Source organism: Lissotriton helveticus, chromosome 7 (genome assembly GCF_964261635.1).
Source record: "Lissotriton helveticus chromosome 7, aLisHel1.1, whole genome shotgun sequence".
Classification (NCBI taxonomy): Eukaryota; Metazoa; Chordata; class Amphibia; order Caudata; family Salamandridae; genus Lissotriton; species Lissotriton helveticus.
Genome location: NC_136068.1, coordinates 172,286,689 through 172,307,429, shown reverse-complemented (window position 1 = coordinate 172,307,429; position 20,741 = coordinate 172,286,689). Strand labels below are relative to the sequence as shown.

At 44.0% G+C, this 20,741-nt stretch overlaps 1 protein-coding gene across 5 annotated transcripts in view; it reads left to right on the top strand.

The window, feature by feature from the left end:
* NCOA3 (nuclear receptor coactivator 3) overlaps nucleotides 1-20,741 on the top strand; it is a 551,775-nt gene that overhangs the window by 280,524 nt on the left and 250,510 nt on the right. For all 5 annotated transcript variants that reach the window (XM_078651867.1, XM_078651866.1, XM_078651869.1 and 2 more), the window contains one exon: nucleotides 13,511-13,705. In XM_078651867.1, coding sequence (XP_078507993.1) covers nucleotides 13,511-13,705 — 195 coding nt within the window. The remainder of the gene's footprint in view (nucleotides 1-13,510; nucleotides 13,706-20,741) is intronic.

Below are 20,741 nucleotides of genomic sequence, written 5' to 3'. Positions count from 1 at the left end.
CGCCACAATTAAAACAAGGCAATCTTTGTTTCATTTCCTCAATCTTTGGGCTAAATTTTCTTGGAAAAATATTACCTTTAAGTTTTTCTTGTATCTGGTTCGTATTTCCAGTTTGAACAAAATTTGTGTTCTTATTACCCATGCTGGCAATTTGTTGCTCAGCCACTTTTACCTGAGCCCACATGGCTTTCTCCTTGAGCTTCTTTTGTCTCACCTCTAACTCATCACTGCAATATTTAGCTTTTCTCAGAATATCATCCACAGAAAGTGATTGCCATCCTACAATGCTATTCCTGATCATGTCTGCAATTTCAGGTTTTAGTCCATAAACGAATCTATAGATGAAATGACTCATATCCTTTTCATCCAATTTTTCATAGCCACTGTATTGTTTAAAAATTAACAGTAACCTCTCATAAAAGGAATGAACTGATTCTTTTGTTTCCTGATTTGTCCTTTCTATTTTAACCCAATCAACCTCTTTGGGTGGAATTTTGTTTTTCATCCAAACGATCACTTTTTCGTAAAAATCCATTACAAGAGGATTTGGAGCACCTGTTTCTTTAATACGCTCAGGTTCTGTTTTTGGCCAACTTATTGATATTTTACATTCTGTCCAAAGATCTGATGGTACGACAATGTCGAAAAATCCATCTAAATCAATCCACAGAACTTTTGACACTTTGATAAACCTATCCACTTGTCTATACCACTCTACTGGTTTCTCCCTCAATTTTGGAAAGTCATTTGTGAATAGTAGTATGTCCTGTCTTGACCAAGGGACATGAACATATCCTCCACCTGCAATCTCTCTCATTGGAAATTGTTTTGACAATTTTTCCAATCTTTCATCTTCCTTCTTTTTCGTCCATTTCACTCTCCACTTATTGAGTTCTCCCAGCTTTTTGATGTAAACAATCAAATCTTTTATATGCAGTATTCTTCCCATTGAGTTCAAACTCTCAATGTCACTTTCTGAAAAGTCTAATCTGTAATGCTTTGCAAAATTCTTTTGTTTACTCACATCAATTTCGAGTTCCGCTGCTAGTTCCTCTAATTGATCATATTTATTTTTAGTTTTCCACTGAATACTTTTACAAATGAACAGTAGTTCATCATCTCGATAATAATTCAAACTATCTGGACCAATTGTTCCAATTATTAATTCTTCAATATTTGCTTTTAATTTAGCCACATCAAGTTTCGGTGTGGTCACCCTAACTTCAGGACTCCCTACATCCGAAATAGCACCCATTGGTGTTTTTGGAGATAAATCCTCATTAAATGTTAAATCTGGCATTCTCGATCTCGAAGAGTTTATTTCAGATATGTCTGAGTAAAATTTTTCAGCAACCTTTTGAATTTCTGCATTTAAAGGAATAGTTAACCCTGTTTTGTTTGATTCTCTTTGGTCAAATACAGGCTGAACAGGACCAATCGTTACTGGAACTGTCACAGCTTCCATGCTTTTTGTCATTCGTCTAATTAATTCTTCCTTGGATTTTAAATATTCAGCAGAATCAACAGCCTCAACATTTCTTGTCTCTCTTGCATAGTCTTTTGGAGCTTCTCTTGCTCTTGGAGTCATTGCAAAATGTCTACCTTCATTTCGAGCATTATCAAAATCTGGTCTTCTTGGAGTTTCAATAATTTCACAATTATTTGGATAAAGTTTTGGAGTTTCATTAATTGGAGGTGCACTCGGTGAAGTTTCAGTAGAAGCCACCGGAGTAGACCATGATCTAGGAGGTCTCAAAGGTTGATTCTTTCTAGCTGTGGTGTATATTTCTTCCATAACTGCATCTTCAGATTCACTTTCTATAGATTTCCCAGCAGGAGTACCCATAACCATTTCCTGTATTAAATACAATCCTTCACTCATGTTTCCCTGTCTCCACATTCTCAACCTGTCTTCATGAGTATCTCTTCTCCAAGCTGGAGTTGTAGAAGGTCTTTTAATTCCACTAGCTTCTCTTTGTAACTGATACATCTCATCTTCCCACTCAACTAAAGCTTCAAATTGAGTTGGTCTCGGTTTTGGAATAAGAGCATTCATTTTCTCTCGTAAATTTCTCAAGACTTTTACATTAAATGAACCATCATCTGGCCAAGTTAAAACACCGTCGTTTTTAGTATAGCGTTTCCAGCTATCAAACCATAAAACAGTATGATATCCATATTCACCTTCCATGTACGCTGCAGGCGTTTTATACTTCGCGTTTCGATTTTCTTGTCTGGTGAAAATAAATTTTTAAACTTCTGAAATAATGTTGGCTTTTTCTCAACATGTTTAAAATGATAACTCATTTTTAAAAGTTAAATTTAATTTGCAAAATTGTTCGTAAAATATTTCCGGGATGTTCCGCAAAGCAACCAATCCGTGCGCGAAACACACCAACAAACCAATGGCAGTTGAGCTACGTCACTTTTCTGCTCAACAAATAAAAATGGAGTTTTTCTGAAGGACCAATCAGCTTACAGGTCGTCAGAGACTCAAGAGCCAATCAGAGTACAGTTTGTGACGTAGGTTACCCAATCCCAGCGCGGCTCTGTGACGTACACAGCAGCTGCGGTTTCTCGCTTCTCACTCCTAGCGCTTACCCCTCCTTCACAAAATCTTTTCACAACGCCATTTTAAGAACACTTTTCAGTGTAAATTAATTCTTAAACAATGACAATAAGGACTCATCTGTTTGTTTCACTATTTAGGATAGTTTACATACATTCAAGTATCCACACTTCGGAATAGTCGGCGCTATTCACACTAAGGATAATTCTCAATTGTTAGTAGAGTAACTCTTACCCCACCCTTCTAACACGTAAAATTATGAACTCGTTTTCCTCTGAACGCACCGCGAAGTGACAGTTCTAAGAGTTCCACTTGAACATAAATTACAAATCAAACTCGCACTTTCGCACGGAAAATTCCCTAAATTCAAACACACATGAAATCCGTACAGGACTCTCACCTGTTTATAGAAATCATGCACCGTTAGCAAAATAACGACGTTATCCGTACAGGGCTCTCACCTGTTTATAGATATAAAACATGTACCCCTACAGGACTCTAACCTGTTTATAGATAATCATGCACCGACGTTACTCTGCCCTTCACTCAAGCTCGGATATAACTAATACTTTTATCACAGTGAGTTTTATGGAAGGCGCTTTGTCCCTATTCTCATGCTGCTCTAATTTCTTAGAAAACCCTCACTTTACAAGATTCACACCTAGCCCTAATACTGTGCTGCACGGCGACAACACTATGGTACACGGCGATACCAATTGTGATACTCGGCGATATCACTGCAAACAGAACAGATGACTTGCGTGACTAATTTCTCGCCACACAATCTATACCGGTATAGCTTACGGATAGCACGAAAAACACTCAACATGTGTTAAAACATCGATCCTATTTCCATACCATAACACTTTAGTAATCCTTAGCAACTAACATATTACCTTGGTTACCCTTAGCAACCATCAATTTCTGCTACCAGAGAATTGATCCAGCGGCCTATAGAAAATATATCATAAACAACGCTACCCAACTTCATAACCTATAAATGAAATTCTACACTAACTTATGGACCCATTTATAAACATGACATATTTGAGCCTACTGAATCAGGTGGTCAAATTAAACCTATGTACACCTTATTTACAAAATATATACAATTTTATACATCTGCGGAAGGAATATTATCATTATAACAATTCCTAACTAATTAAACGACCACCATTTGTAATGTGATCTAGCTAATGGTAACCTGCACTTCTGAATAATCAAGACCAGCTTGTTTGTCAAAAGTAAGATTTTATTTACTAAATTATGGTATTTCAAAATGTAGTTTTATAAATGCAATTTTATTAGCATTAAAGTAAGCAAGTTTAAAAAGTTTCATGAGAAAAACACAGTTTAAGTAAGAAATTCAAAGTTTAAGTAAGGTTTTAAATGTTTAGCATTTCTAAAGCCTAAGTCCCTAGCTAAGCTAAATAAATGGAAAATAAAGTAAAGTTCTTTGAGGATTCTTACGTGCTCCACGCAAAGTCCAACAGCACTTCACCCTCATCGGAAAGTCAGAAAGCAGCAGCCAGCCCATCCCTAAGGGCATGACTTTTTATACCTTTCTATGCTAGCTAAACTAAGCGAAGGAAAGTTTTCATAAATCCACGAAGTCCCATTGGTTGAGAGTGACAAGTGACATGTCACCCACATTTCAAAACTTCCATTAGGTCACGTTTCTTAAAGACCATTGTTTTTTCCGAATGCAACCAAGAGCTTCCTTGGTTTGCAACAATTGTAAAATAATGTTCTCACAGTGTTCGTTTCACTTCCGCGGGTGCCAAGTTAGAGCTGACAAAATTGTCCTTTATCACTGTTTTCCGACCTTGGCTACGTCCGACAAAATGGTGACAGCATGTCAGGTTTGTTTAGTGAATGCAGCTTTGACGAACACTTTTTCAGAATGGGCATCTCGTGACTTTTGTAGAAGTAAAATTCAGCTTTAGCAAACTCGAGCAAACTAGGCCCAAAAGCAGGCAACTTATGCTTTCTAGTAATAAACAAACACAAGAAAAGTATTAATGTAAGAAACAATGTTGATTCTGTATCCACCCTAGGTTTACTAATTAATTAACCCTCCCAATTAGTCTAATGTTACCTAGCAAATGCAAACAAATAAAGCAGCGTTTATATCTACCAATCTTCATGAATCCATGAAACTTATGTGCACCTAGAATAGTAGAAATGACGTCACATAGACAAGGAAAAGCAAAATAAGCACATGCCTCTTTTAGGTTTGCTGCAGTTAGTAATGACAAAAACGAAAACAATAATTAGTTTATTATTTTGCACGAACAAAAAGATGCAACACTTATGCACGTTTATGAGCACACATGTTAGTCCCCCCATGTGTAAAGTTTAATCTAAATTGTATTAGCACAATACATCACAAATCATTAATATTATTATTCATGTTATGGAAATGTGACTTTGCGAGTTTAAACAAAATTTTGTTTTCTATCTCGCTCCATCAGCGCTAAAACAGGTCAGGCGGCTACGTGGGCATCTCTGCACACGTTCACAAAATACTACTTCCTGGACAGCCAAGTCCGGAGAGACTGCTTCTTTGGCTGTTCTGTTCTCCAGGACTTTCTAATGTGAACTTGGTTCGCAGACCCACCTCTGGGGTTGATCTTGCTGTGGTTTCTGATAGATGCATCTGCCGTGTGGATTCCTCACCTTGTGAATATCCCCCTTGCGTCAGCAACATTCGGAATTTTTCTTCGTAGCACGCCGGCGTGAGCGACGTCATAGGAGCACGGCATCGCGCGCGACTCCTTATTAGACCCACGTCGGCGTGATGACGTCAGTTCCCTTTTTCCGCGTCGTCGACGCGAACGGTTTCTGGGATCTTCTGTGACACATAGTAACTTCTTACTTTTTTGTGTTACTGTTTCTATTTTGAGTGTTTCTTCTTCGTCGAATGTCGTCGAGGAAGACAGGATTCAAACAGTGCGGATCTTGTGCTCGTATGATGTCTATTACCGATCCACATAACGATTGTTTGTGGTGTCTTGGATCGGACCACGATGTTAAAAACTGTCGATCCTGCTTCAAAATGAATCCTAAGGCCTTACGAGAACGTGAAGCTAAACTTCTTCTTGCGAAGGTAAAGGGAAGAGACACTGGGAGATCTTCGAGGTTGACGTCCAAACGCTCGTAGTCGAGACAGCAGTCGCGTTCGAAGTCGAGATCGGCTTTGAGGTCGAGGTCCAGAGCGAGGTCGAGATCCAGAGAGGTCGAGGTCTGGATCCAAGTTGGCTTCGGGTCATGCTTCGGGCTCCTCGAAGAAGCACAAGAGGAGAAAACATAGCTCGAGACATCATTCTGAAAAAGAGTCTTCGGATTCGAAGAAGAAGTCTCGAAAGCATCATAAGGACTTCGTTTCACCTTCTCCTTTACAGTCTCTTGGAGGTTCCCCGATTCCGGAACAAGAACCGAAGCCGGAGTCTCACCATTCTTCGGAGTATGAAGAAGAGGAGGTTCCTCGAGCTCCGACTCCGGTAGAAGTCCCTGTAAATCAAGAGGGCCAGGATGAACCGATGCCGGAGCAGCCTCCTTCAGAACAACCAGTAGGTTCGTACCCTCCCTTTCCTGGTCAGGACCCCTCGCATTTCCTTAATGCGATGTTTGGAGTTTATACGAGAGCAATGTACCCCTCTGGTGCACCAACTGGTCCCATGGGTCCATTGTCTTACAACTTGGGCATTACTCAGGCTTACGCCCCAGCTCCTTTTATGCCGTTCATGCCGGCGCCTTATACACCTTGGCTCGGTACGGCGCCACCGAGGTCATCGACTCTGCATACGGCTTCGCCGGCTCCGGATCGACCTCGTGATTTGGATCGAGGTGCCACGCCGGTTCGTGAGTCTCGTCCTCCAGCTGCCCCGGCTCCTCGTTCGACGCCGGATCCGGCTCCGTCAGAGTCGTTACCGGATCCATCGACTTCGGTTCGTTTGGAGTGGTCGAGACGCAGAGCTCAGCGCCTCTTGGAAGAAAAGAGGTATGAAGATTCTGATGTAGAGAAAGGTGAACTTCTAGATCAAGGGGACTGTTTTGAAGACCTACATAGTGCTAGTGGTCTGGAACTCTCTCCTGAGTGGGGTTTACCATCAGTTTCTGATGCACCATCTAAGGACGTGGCACCCTACCATGTTGTTATTAGGAAGGCTGCGGATCTACTCAATCTGACCTTACCTACTGTTGAGTACAAACCTAACATCCTCACAGAGATTTTGCACTCTCCTTCATCTTTTTTAGAGCCTACACTTCAATTCACTGAGGCTTTAACTGAACCAATAATGGAGGTCTGGAAGAGACCGTTGACTGCTCCTGCGGTTTCCAGGTCTGTAGCAAGACGTTACAGGGTGGCACCTGGTGACCCCGAGTTTCTCTCTTCACATCCTTCTCCGGAGAGTCTGGTGGTACAGGCCGCTTGTTCCAACAGGTCTGCAGGTTCATTTCCACAAGTACCAGCAGACAAGGACTCTAAAAAATTGGATCAGTCTGCAAAAAAGATTTTCTCCTCAGGTAGCATGGCTCTAAAATCTACTAACGCTACTTGCCTGCTAGGGAGATATGTTCATGCATTGATGGACTCTGTGAAACAATTGTCATCTAAGCTTCCAGAGGATGATAGAAAGAACTTCAATGAAGTGGTCTCCGATACTCCAGCTGCAGCCCGCTTGGTAATTCAGAGTGGGATGGACACAGCGGACTCTGTTGCCAGGATTATGGGCTCTACTGTTGCCACCAGAAGGGCCGCATGGCTAAAATCATCCGATTTCTCAACAGATGTACAATCCACTTTGATGGACTTGCCATTTGACGGGACAGGCCTCTTTGAAAAGAAAGCGGATGTGGCTTTAGAGAGGTTCAAAGATAGCCGGGCTACGGCGAGGTCTTTGGGCCTTCAGACTAGAGGTTCTGCCACTAGGAAGTTTAGAGGATTTGGTAGATCCACTTTTCGTTCCTATAAGCAAGGCCAACAGCAGCAGCAGAACCCTTTGTATAGATCATACAGAGGTAAACAGAGGGGCCGTGCTCGTGGACGCCAAGCCTCCTCCACTTCCTCCTCTAATACCCACCCCCCACCTACAACAGCAAAGCAGCCCTAGATCCACCGTTCTGGATCATGCGGGTCCGGTAGGGTGTCTGCTTACTCATTTTCTACGGGATTGGGAATCGGTTACATCAGATCTTTGGGTTCTCAATCTCGTAGAAAATGGGTATGCACTTCCTTTCCAGGAGTTCCCTCCCAATTACCCTCCTTGCCAAGGTTATTGTTCGGAGGACCACCTGCTTCTCCTGCAGGAAGAAGTCCTGGCACTGTTTTGAAAAGGTGCGATAGAGGTGGTTCCAGAGCAAGAAAGGGGTCAGGGGTGCTACTCCCGGTATTTCCTGATCCCCAAGAAGGATGGCAGGTTACGTCCAATCCTGGACCTCAGGATTTTGAACCTCTATCTCAAGCAGGAGAAGTTCAAAATGCTCACACTTGCACAGGTTCTTCAGGCGCTGATGGAAGAAGACTGGATGGTGTCGATCGACTTGCAGGATGCGTACTTTCACATCCCAATCCTGAAGTCGCACAGAAAGTATCTCCGTTTTACGGTGGGATCGCAGCACTACCAGTTTGCGGTCCTTCCGTTTGGACTTACTACTGCGCCTCGAGTATTCACCAAGGTGATGGCAGTGGTGGCTGCACATCTCAGAAGGTCTGGGATTCCTGTGTTCCCCTCTCTGGACGACTGGCTGATCAAGGCAGAGTCGCCCGAGAAGGTGCTCCATCATCTGCAAGTGACATCGCAGCTGTTGTACAGATTGGGTTTTTCGATAAACGTGCCCAAGTCTCACCTGGTGCCCTCCCAGCGCAACCTGTTCATAGGTGCGGTACTGGACACTACTGTATGTCGTGCATTCCCTCCACCTCAAAGGATTCGCGACATACAGGAGGTGATTCCTTTATTTCACAATGGAGCGGTTGTTCCAGTCCTGAAGGTCCTTCGTCTACTCGGTCTGATGGCTTCTTGTATTCTGTTGGTCAACCATACACGCTGGCACATGAGGGCACTCCAGTGGTGCCTCCGCAGGCAGTGGTTTCAGCACAACGGAGATCTCGGGGAGTCAGTGAGGATCTCCAGAGAAACTGCAGCGGATCTGTCATGGTGGAGTGTGGAAGGCAATCTGTCTCAGGGAAAGCCTTTCCATCTTCCTCCATCGGTTGCCACAGTGATAACGGATGCATCCACTCTCGGGTGGGGTGCTCATCTGGGGGATCTGGAGATCAAAGGTCTTTGGTCTCCGGAGGAAAGGTTGCTTCATATCCACCTTCTAGAGTTGCGGGCGATGCGTCTGGCGCTCAAGGCCTTCCTCCCTTCCCTTCGCGGTCAATCGATTCAGGTCCTGACGGACAACACGACCACGATGTGGTACATCAACAAGCAGGGAGGAGTAGGGTCGCAGTGTCTCTGCAGAGAGGCTCTGCGTCTCTGGTCCTGGGTTCAGGATCATCAGATTTGTCTGATGGCAAATCATCTGGCCGGAGTTCTGAACGTTCGTGCAGACGTTCTCAGTCGGCAGTTCTCTGCCGACCACGAGTGGAGGCTTCACCCGGAGGTTGTTCACGACATCTTTCAGATGTGGGGGACTCCTCAGGTGGACCTGTTCGCCACTCGCGAGAATGCTCACTGCCTGTCATTATGCAGTCTCCAGTATCCGATGCAAGGAGCTCTGGGGGACGCGTTTCAGTTGAGTTGGGGAAATCAACTCCTTTACGCGTTCCCCCCCCCCCATACCCTTGATTCCTCGGGTTCTGAGGAAGATTCGCCAGGACCGGGCCCAAGTCATATTGGTCGCCCCGGATTGGCCAAGAAGGGTGTGGTACACGGACCTTCTCCACCTCTCCTCTCACCCACCGCTCCGTCTCCCTTTCAGGGCAGACCTCCTCTCTCAGATGGAGGGGCAGGTTCTACACCCCCACCTCCAGACATTACACCTTCATGCCTGGAGATTGAACGGGGCAACCTGAATTCCTTTTCTCTCCCTCATGATGTTGTGGATGTCATTCTTTCTGCCAGGCGTGACTCCACTAAGTCCATCTATTCGTATAGGTGGTCTAAATTTGTCTCTTGGTGTAGGGAGAGGGATGTTGACCCTTTGAAGGCTCATTTGTCTGACATTTTGCAGTTTGCTCTTTCTCTGGCGCAGCAAGGATTTGCTGTTGCCACTGTCAAGGGGTATCTTTCAGCCCTATCGGCTTTTCTCTGTTTGCCGGATCAGCCTTCTCTTTTTAAGTCTCCGGTGGTTTTAAGATTTTTGAAGGGTCTCTCTAAGTTCCCTCCTTCTGCATTTGTTGTTCCACATTGGAATTTGAATCTTCTGTTAACCTATTTGATGGGTTCTCCCTTCGAACCCTTGCACAAGTATCCCATGAGACTACTATCTTTTAAAACGGTCTTCTTGGTTGCAATTACCTCGGCAAGGAGGGTAAGTGAGCTTCAGGCTCTTAGTTCCAAGCCTCCCTTCTTGACCATTCATGCTGAAAGAATGTTTCTCAGGACCAGGGCTGCTTTTCTTCCTAAGGTGGTAACTCTCTTCCATCTAGGACAATCCATTACCCTCCTACCCTCTATCCTCCCCTACACCCTTCCAAGGAGGAGGAGAGGCTTCATCGCTTGGACCCAAAGAGAGCAGTTAGTTTCTATCTTGATAGGACTAAAGACTATTGTATTGACGATCAGCTCTTCGTGGGTTTTGCTGGCTGCAAGAAGGGCAGAGCGGTGCACAAACGCACACTTTCCAGGTGGATAATCCTGTGCATCAAGATTTGCTACTCCTTGGCGGGTAAGGACCCTCCTGAGGGTATTGGAGCACATTCAACTAGAGCAAAGTCTGCAACATCTGCTTTGTCTAGAGGTGTTCCTGTTGAGGACATTTGCAGGGCCGCGACTTGGGCCTCCCTCCACACTTTCGCGAAGCACTACTGCTTGGATACCGAGGTGAGGAGGGACGGCCACTTCGTGCGCTCTGTCCTCCAAGATTTCCTGGTATAGCAGAGTGGACACCCTCCTCCGGGAGTGGGGACTGCTATGGGACTCTATTCACAAGGTGAGGAATCCACACGGCAGATGTATCTCTCAGAAGAACAAGTTACTTACCTTCGGTAACGCTTTTTCTGGTAGATACAGTATCTGCCTGTGGATTCCTCACATGCCCACCCGCCTCCCCGTTGTCCGCTCTGCTATACCTGGTTTTATGTATTTGTTTTCTGTTTTTTGATACTTTTGCTATGCACTTTGTGTGCAGTTTTGATTTGTATGTACTGTGTACACTGTATAAATGTATATTTACTGTCGTTGGTCCGTCCGGGTGCCTAGAAGGCACGGAAAAAAGGGCGGAACTGACGTCATCACGCCGACGTGGGTCTAATAAGGAGTCGGTGACGTCAGACGGAGTCGCGCGCGATGCCGTGCTCCTATGACGTCGCTCACGCCGGCGTGCTACGAAGAAAAATTCCGAATGTTGCTGACCAAAGGGGGATATTCACAAGGTGAGGAATCCACAGGCAGATACTGTATCTACCAGAAAAAGCGTTACCGAAGGTAAGTAACTTGTTCATTTGTTCATAAGGTAAGGAATCTATAACTAATTGTCTCTTTCAAATGAACAAGTTACCATCAATAACAATATATCTGTAAGAGACATAGATTAGTTAGAGGTTCCTTGCCGCCTCACCCATCCTCCCAGTTCTGCGAACTGACTTCTAGGGTTAAGGATTTCCTTTCAGCACCCTAGTTTTTGTGCACCAGTGGTCAGTGTCTTGCATGGTTCTGCGCTTCTGGCGTGGAAAGTAGTGTACAGATTTGACGTCAGCGAGCGAGCATGGCGTGGCTGCAGCTACGGCCTTCTTAAATTCACTAGACTCCACAAGCTACACCAGTCTTCCTCTTTTTCAACTTATGACAGTGGGTTGCCTTCTCAACCTCGTCATTGCTGTAACTTTATCTATGAAATGTACTACTACATTTATAGCCCATTTGTCAAAACAACTAGATGTCCTTTTGACAGCAATAGTTGCTTTCACAAGGGGCCATATAGCAAGGAGTTTCTTCACCACACTAGTGATCAAAAGATTCCTAGAGGGAGCAGAAAGATTAGCATCTTCAAGAAAATCACTAACTCCGACATTAAAATGAAATCTAGTGTTGGCTAACACAATTAATGAAAATCCTTTCGAACCACTTCGCAAAGCGTACTTAAAAATGGTCACTTTAAAGACGGCTTTCCTTATGATAATGCCATCTCAGAGTGAGTGAATTACAAGCACTCACATTACAGGAGTCATATATGCAAATACACAAAGGCAGAATAGTCATGAGGACAGACTCATTTCTTACCAATGATTATATAATTTGTTCACATTAATCAATTCAAATACCAAGCTTCTTTCAGGATCCAAAAACCCCAGCAGAGAGCTCAACACACGATAGACGCCAAAAGGGCAATAATGTATTATAGGGAGAAAACTAGACCTATCAGGCGAGGAAAACAAGTGTTTGTGTCATTTGCAAAAAATACAAAAAAGGGAAAACTGTAAAAATAGTACCATTTCTAGATGGATCTCACACACAATACAAATGTGCCATGAAACAGCAGGAGTACAACTTCAATTTAAACCAAGGGCTCACTCTACACACAAAAAAGTAGCAACAATAGACTTTCCTGCAAATATAGCTTTGCAAGACATTTGCAGAGCTGCTACTCGGTCATCCGTGTACACTTTTACAAAGCACTACTGCTTATACATTCAAATGAATAAGGAAGCTCAAGTGGGACAGAGTATTGAAACCTTTATTTACAAGCTCAAACTCCTTTTCAACCCAACCACCACCAAGTTAAAAACCGCGTCTGCATATGAAGCCAGGAAAGATTTGCACTTCAGAACGAAATGGTTTCTTACCTGCAGGAGTAGTTTTGCAGCTTCAAGAAATTTCTGGGTTCACGTGCAACCCGCCCAACTCCTCAGAAGATGAGAGCAATCCAAAAAAAAATTCAAGATGACCAGACGTGGTAGCTTCCGGGGAGGGCATATGACGTCCCGAAAGGCTGGATTAGACACCAAATGGTAGGACAGTTGATGTCCGACAAAAATCTAACAAATTGGACTACTACTACTTTACAAAATAATTCTGGACCCAACCACTAGATGGCAGAATAATGCACAGTTTATCAATTCAGAAACCTCTTCAAGCTGTAAAACTACTCCAACAGGTAAGAACCCATTTTGTTGTCCTCATTCAGGTACCAGAACGTTGCAGAAACATGGTCCAAAAAATATTTGGATAAGAATCACAGAATCTACTACTAAAGACACCCAACCCCTATGGAAACCCAGCCTTGACAACACTTTAACTGTCAACACTGTGAAGGATTACAACAAAGCTACCCTCTGTTATATAGTCAAAATTCAAAAGAACTTGTGTTAACTCTTCGCAGTCCTGATGAAGTTGATAATCTTTCTTCTACTGTGTAAACTCAAAGGTTTAAGAATGGTATGCAAATTCTGTTAGTCAAAGCGAAATTCATTCAAGATAAACTGCCACCTTCTTTAATTCCACAAGCACCCTATCTGCTTGAAAAACACTTTATATCGACATACCTTTTCCTCGGTTCTTTGGAAAAAATGACACTGTACACACGTATGTTGAAATGACCCTCAGAACCAGTAGATATTGCTGTTGAATGGGCAGTACTCTGATTTCAAGAATGCCAGTGATTCCACTGCAGTACTAGAACCTATGTCTTAAATAGGTTGTATGGTTTAACGTGAGATTACAACCTGTCTTCAGTTTACTGTGCAGTTGTACAGTCAACATTTGATAAAGGATATGTTTAAGTAATGTTTTATTTATCATTTATGATGAGAATTTTATTCGATTTTAGGAGGCATGCGGAGTCCACAGTCTGCACAGATGACTCGCCCACCTTTCAATCGTGCAATGTCTCTGGATAGCCCTATGAACGTAGGTACCAGTCCGCCTATGAGAAGCGTCAATTCATTCTCTTCATTGCCAAAGCAGAACGTGATGGGGAGCCCAAGAATGATGGAAAGCCAAGATAGTTTTGGAGCCACCATGGGTAAGTAAATTTATTTTTCAATTAATATGCTAAAAAGAGCCACTATATGGGATTCTTGGTGTCTCTAAAGGTATCGGAGATGCCAGAGCCTTGTCTGCAGTCTGCACTAGGGTGCTGCTCGGTCTTGTGGGCAGGAATATATCTTATAATTTTCTGTGTTTTCAATGTTTTCTTTGTACATCCTAATTCTAAAACCAGTCTATTCCTTATGTCAGGCACTTGTTAATTGTTAGGATTACATCTAGAGATAGGAGCACCAGTTATTTCAACACAGTCAAGAATCTTTTCCATTGAGAAATGATCCTTCATTGTTTACAAGTACCTCATAGTACTCCCTCAGTCAGCATAGTTCTTCATTTATTAGTTTCAACCTTGTATCTCTGTAAGAAAAATTCCCTGTTGTCAAGTCCCTGTCCTCCGAAGTTGTTCTTTTGCAGTGTCCCTTGGACAATAGCATGCTCACGTTCTGGCTTCCACCCAAGACAAAGTAATGTTGAGAGAAAACTGCACTTTGGTTATTCCAAAAGTTAAAACATAGCACATCTGAAAGCTCTGACCTTCATTTTTGCAGCTGGATTGGAGAGCTGGTCCCAATGCAGGTGACACCGTTGCTTATAATTTGCATTGCAAGCAGTTTAAATGGAAAGTGACCGGTAAATGACAATAGCATAGATAGTATTTATCTAACAACTTCGGTGAGAGTGTGACACTTAGACTGGAATTCACTCATTCGCTTGAAGGCGAAGAGAGACACTATAAATATCCAGATGGGCATATATTGAGCCACAGTATCAACATTTGGAATAGTGATGACCTAATTGCGATTTTAAGCGAATCGAAATTGGGTAATCTCTAGTCCTAGTCCATGAAACTCCAAGAGTTTCATTTAGCAATTCCTAAGGGGTTGCAAATTGACCTACCTCATTCATTTTAATGAGGTAGGTCGCAATTTGTGACCTCCCCTAGGAATCGCTAAAATCACGGTGATAGTGGTCTGCTGGGGTCAGCAGACCACCATGTACATGATTGCTTTTCAATCCGGCATTCATTTTTTTTTTTTAATGCAGCCAGTTTACCTTTAAGAAGTTTTTCTTTTCATATTTTTTAACAGCAGGCAGTGGTCCCACTGCCTGCTCTCAAAAAACTTTTTTGCCATCATTCCCAAAGTTGAAGGGGTCATTTGGGGTGCCCTTCGATTTGCGAAAGGGTTACCCCCAACGTGAAGGTGGTGGTAGAATGCGAATGTTTTGCAGGCGCATTCACGGTCACAAAATATTCATAGAAACCGTTTCGATTGGGTATCTGGAATAGACTTCCTAAACATGCCCCTTCCAAACCCTGAATCACAAGCCCATTTTGCGATTGGGTAACAGGTTACCGAAACGCAAAATAGGGTTTGATACATGTGGAAAAACCTTTTTTTGTGTTAGCATACAGGCAAATTCTGCGAATCGGCCTGTTTGCCCTAAAGTTGAACTGCGATAAAACAGAGGTCCTGGTCTTTGGCAAAGACCAGGATATTTGGTGGCCTCCTTCCTTGGGAGCCTGCCCCACTCCCTCCCAATCGGCCAGGAATCTCGGCGTTATATTTGACACCTCGCTGTCCATGACCCTTCAGGTCAACAGAACGGTGGCCACTTGCTGGGGGGTCATCAAGATCCTTAAAAGAATCCTTCACTATCTGTCCCCCCAGGCACGTAAGCAGATTGTGGTGGCATTGGTGGGTTCCAGGTTGGACTACTGCAATGTACTTTATGCAGATTCTAACAAGGGCCTCATCCAGCGCCTTCAGGTTGTGCAGAACGCGGCCGCGAGATTCGTTCTGGCAGTACCTAATGCATCCTCTGCTACAATGGCTAGGAAGAGCCTGCATTGGCTTCCCATACAACAGAGGATCTCATTTAAGCTCCTGTGCCTGGCCTATAGAGCTCTCTTGGCTGGTCCCTTGGATCCCTTGGGTTCCCTTCTAACCCGCCATGTCCCTAGTAGGGCTCTCCGATCCTCGGAGAGGAATCTGCTTGTAGTTCACCGCGTGAGTAAGGCCAGATGGGGTAGTAGAGCATTTTCCATCGTTGCCCCTCGGTTATGGAATGCCCTCCCCCTGGAGATTAAGGCCCAACCGTCCCTGGCCCTTTTTAAAAAAGTGCTCAAAACTTGGTGCTTTATCATGGCCTACCAGTAAGGATTCATATCTGTTCCATCTAGCATTCTCTTTTGGTTAGGCGCCTTGACGCCCATTGGGCTTAGTAGCGCGCTATAAATTGGATTTCATTCATTCATTCATTCGTTTGCGAATGCAACATTTCTTGATGCATGTGGCCCAGAGTGGCAAATAGTGGTGTATATCACATTATAGAACAGTGGTGTAGGGGCTTTATAGGAGATTTGCCCACTCACCTAATGTGTTCGAGGTAGGGAGACACTATTCGAATTCCTCTTGTTCCACAGGTAACAACTCCATCTCTTTCCTGCATCACCTTACGTCATGTGTTCAAAGTCTGGCGTTTTGTTGAAAAGGTCTTAACTGGATGCCCAGCATATTTCTCCATACGTGTGTGCTAGCTACTGCGGCCCAAAAACATTTTTCCCTGTATACAATAGCCAAAATTTGGACAGTTAATGGAAATGCAGTTCTGCCAGCCAACTAGTCTTATTGTGACCCTCTTGCGTCACAACCAGTTTCTTCTCCTGTACATTTTCGGCACTTCAGATATAGAAAGTGTTTTTGCCTACTTGACCCTGGTTACTGAATGGATGCACTGTCTCGATCGATGCCAGGCGTGCCTTTTAAAAGGTGTTATTAACGCAGACCAAGATGGTGCACCCCATTGTAGGAAAGTGCCCCATTTTTTACTTGGAATTCCAGTACAGGTTTATGCCCACTTCCCACAGGAAGTGGTCATATAGTGGGCGTAGTGACCCCAAAGGGTAAATAGCCAAAAGGCTACTGTTCATGCAGCTGCTGTGTCCCCAAAGCCCAGGAGATGTGCCAGCACTTGAACCAAGACCTCCCGAGAAGTAGCAGATCTGCTTCCAACATCCTGCAGGCATCCAAAGACCCCTGTGAGGACTCTGTGACAACAGAGATCTGACGTCTGAAGACACCACTTATACCATCACACCAAGGCCAAATTGAACTGGGCCAATGGTGTCATTGTGGTCCCCTAGTCCTCTAGAGACCAAGTACACAGTTGTTTCGCCCCAGTGAACTGTCCGCCCCCGGACGCCTCTGCACACTGGCCACCCCTTTAACCGTGTCTGCTTCTGGTAAGGAACATTTTATGCCTAAAGACACCTCTGCACCCCTGGGTCCATGAGCCGTGGAAAAGAGGTCCAGAGGGGTCCCTCAGCATGTTGAGTCCTGAGCCCCCTTGTTGGTTAAGCCCGACTGGCCTCCCAGTCTGAGCCTGCATCCTCTTTTCGAAAAACCGATCCCCCTAGAGTAGCATTGGTCACCCAAAGCTGTTTTTCGCCCCTCCACCCGTCTGCCTTCGTGCCGCTGGTGGTGTTCTGCTGGTGTTGCCTTGGACCTTACCCACCACTCGCCTTAACTCTTGGAGATTGGTCCCGTAAGTCTCTGTAGTTTACCTGAATGGCTCATTTGCTTTTTCTCCCATAGGATTTCATTGCAGCTTCCAAAAATTGCCCTGTGTCGACTTTTTGAACTCCACAGTATTTCTCTTGAAAAACGTACATACCTGTACGAATTGACTCTGGTGTCTAAACATATATAAAGATACAGTGTGTTAAAAAATGTTGCTAAATGATTATGGATCTCCTTATTGAGTCGCGTGTATTACTTGACTATTGTTTTTATTTGCTGATGTCTTGCACTCCTCTCTGATAAGCCTACGCCTGCTCAAACACACTACCCCCTAGAAGAGCACATTGAGATTGCTAGAGCGAGCCCCTGGACTCTTTGCACGATGTATCTCGTTTTAATATATTCTATAAAGAGCCAGCGTCCTCCACCCATTCTCAAGAATGTGCTACCACTATGGCAGCTGTGAATTCACAAATTTCCTGGTGGCAGGGCATTTAGTGAAATTTGGACACTTCTCACAAACTGCTGTGTTTCACAGTTCCAGGTCAACTTCCACCTGCACTTTAAAAGGGGACAGACCTTACTTTGCAAATGGGTTCAGTGAGTACTGCAGGCGCCTGCAGCGGGATGTCTGGTGTGGTCCCTGGCTACCCACTTTACCCCCTACGTAGAACTGCTCTCAAAAGCACTCTAACAGGGCACTACCTTTTTTGTAGTGAGCCTCCAAAAGACCAGTTTGCCTCTGTGCCTGCAAGCATTTAATGATTGTGGGCGGAAAGTGATTTGCTTCCATTTCTGGACCAGGGAGATTTATTGGTCTAACAAGACCTGTCACCATGAGTGACCAAGAGAAGAGTTCTCTTTTAACAACGTTTATCTTGTGGCAGCAAGAACATTTACACTGATGACCCACACTCTCAATGTATTTGTCATTATCCTAAATGTAAAGGCACCCCAAAAGGTAAGTAGCCCATTAGCTACTACATTACACTTCCTTTAACGCTCCTAAATTGAACATTTAAGTAGCACCCCTGACAACAGGATCACAGATTCTATGGATACAAGAAGAGGACAAAGGGCAAAGAAGTGAGAACTGAGGACCGCCTGTGGACCTTTTGGTGCCAAACCCTTCCTACCTGCACCTGTCCCAACAATTGCAACAAAGCAACTTGTTTTGCCGCTGTGCATCTTCCAAGAACCTCGATAGGGTGCCAGCACTTTGCTAATTGCCAGAAATTTCACTTGGAGTAGAGGGGCCCTCTACACCCGTGCAGCTTACAGGCAAAGTCCGGTCTACCATTCTGCGGCCCCCCTCCCTGGTTCCATGATGCAGCAATGCTGAGGAAGAGGTCTCCATGCTCCAGAAGGTCAGATCTGTCTCTTCTCCGAGTGAGAAGACGCCAGGACCAACCAGAGCCTCACAGAACCAGTAACCAGGGTGCAGGACCCCTTGCAGCAACCAAAGCCTGTTTGAGTCCACACCAGACTCCAAGACCGAGCAGCTGTCAAAAGACGACACCACTGCAGAGACCCACTTCGAGAATGGCCCAGCTGTCCTATTTATTTTGTCCCTTCTGCCAGCGAGGCCAACAGTGCCTGCCTGTGATGCACCAGCCCAGCCGACCTAGCCACTCTGCACCTGAGCGCTCCAGCCCAGGTCCCCCACAACCCCCACCCTGGGAGCTCCTGCACCACTGCAGCCTCTTTCTACCAACCTGACCAGCACCTCTTCACCCGGCGCTCCAAAGCAGGTAAAGACTAACGGCTGGTTTTATTTTAGACCTGAGCCTCCTACCACCTTAAGTCCAGAAGGGGACCCCAGAAACATTTTGCAAGTAACTGTATGCAGTATATGCCTTTTTCCCCATAGGAAAGCATTGCCACACACAAACGCATTTAAGTAAACATTTTACTTACTTGTAAAAATCAACAACTCAAAGTACTTACTTGATCAGGAAGTTCTCGTTGTTGAAATGTGTATACAAATGTGTTATTTTTCTAAATTGGACTCAGATTTATTCTGGAGTGTCCCATTTGCCTTTGAGTACCTCAAATGCTTCGACCTACTCCCTGATAAACCCAAACAGCTTGCCCACACTACCACAAGAGAGATCATTTAGGATTATTACTTGTGGCTTTGTAAACCAGTAAGGGTTGCCTAGACTTTCTGCACAGTGTACCTAGTTTTGGTACACTATATAAGGAGAGTCAGCTTCCTACAACACTCTTAAAGGATGAGGTTATTTTGGGACTGACAGGTTATTCCCTATCTCAGGGAATTTAACTTGTGATCTCAATTGACTTACAGGGATATACTGCAAGTAATTCAGGCCTTAGTATTGCCCTGTGAAGTGTCCAGGCACTTTGAATAGAGGCCTCTTTGCCCATAGCCCCGTAACTCTTTGTTATCCGCATCTATAACCTTTCACAAATATCTCTTGCAACCATTGGTCTGTGCCTCAGACCATGTCCACAAATTGCACTCTGAAGTTTTTGCTCTTTGTCTTTGGTTCTTGTCTCTCTCTCTCTCTCTTGATTATGCATACGTCTGCCCTGCTCTGGCTCTCTCCCTATGTGTTACTCCCTCTTTCTCTCACCCCCCCCCCCCCGTCGCCTTCTTTGTGCCTCTTTCTCTCACCCCCCCCCCCGTAGCCTTCTTTGTGCCTCTTTCTAGCTTTCTTTCTGACTTGGTTCTTTTTCTGGCTCTCTCCCTGGCTGTCCCCTTGGCTGTCTCTTTCACAGGCACTCTGATGCTCACTCTGTCTATGTATGGGTCTGTCACTCTTTCTCTTCCCTCTCAGGCTTTCTTTGTTCTTTCTCTTGCTCTTTTTGGCTCTTATTCTGATTTTCTGTCTTTCTTCCTCTCTCAATTCAATTTAGCTCTAAAAAGTACTACAATAAAAGCATTCTAAAAATAAATTCCTCATAATAGATCAAATAGCCAATACTGTTAAAACACATTCATCATGGTATACATTTTAGAAACATTCTAAAAATGTCACCATCACACATCAATTATACAGTACATAGGTTGATTTACAGGCAGATATCTTGTAGGAATTTCACGAATAGACAGTAGAAATTACTATGAGTGTGCAAATGTAAATAGAGACAGTATTTAAACATTTCCCATAAATTCAAAAAGTAATATTTATTGTAAGGGACACCAATCTACAATAAATCCTTTATTCCTACATGAAATAAGTCTTCAAGGTGTGAATTAGACTTTCTTCTCCTAGTTGCAAGTTGTATAAAAAGGACTGCTGCGTTACATACTTTATCATTTTTTAAGCTACAAAGAAAATTAGCAGCAGACTTATAAAAATACAATTTTCTATTAAGAATTAAAGGTCGTAAGATACTCTTCTTAATATCGCTATAAAAATTACATAAGAGAATAAAATGTAGTGTTGACTAATGTGACTTTCCGTCACAAGGGCAATTTGGAAGAATTTGGTTCCATTTGCCCATGGCAGGAAATGCTATTAGGTA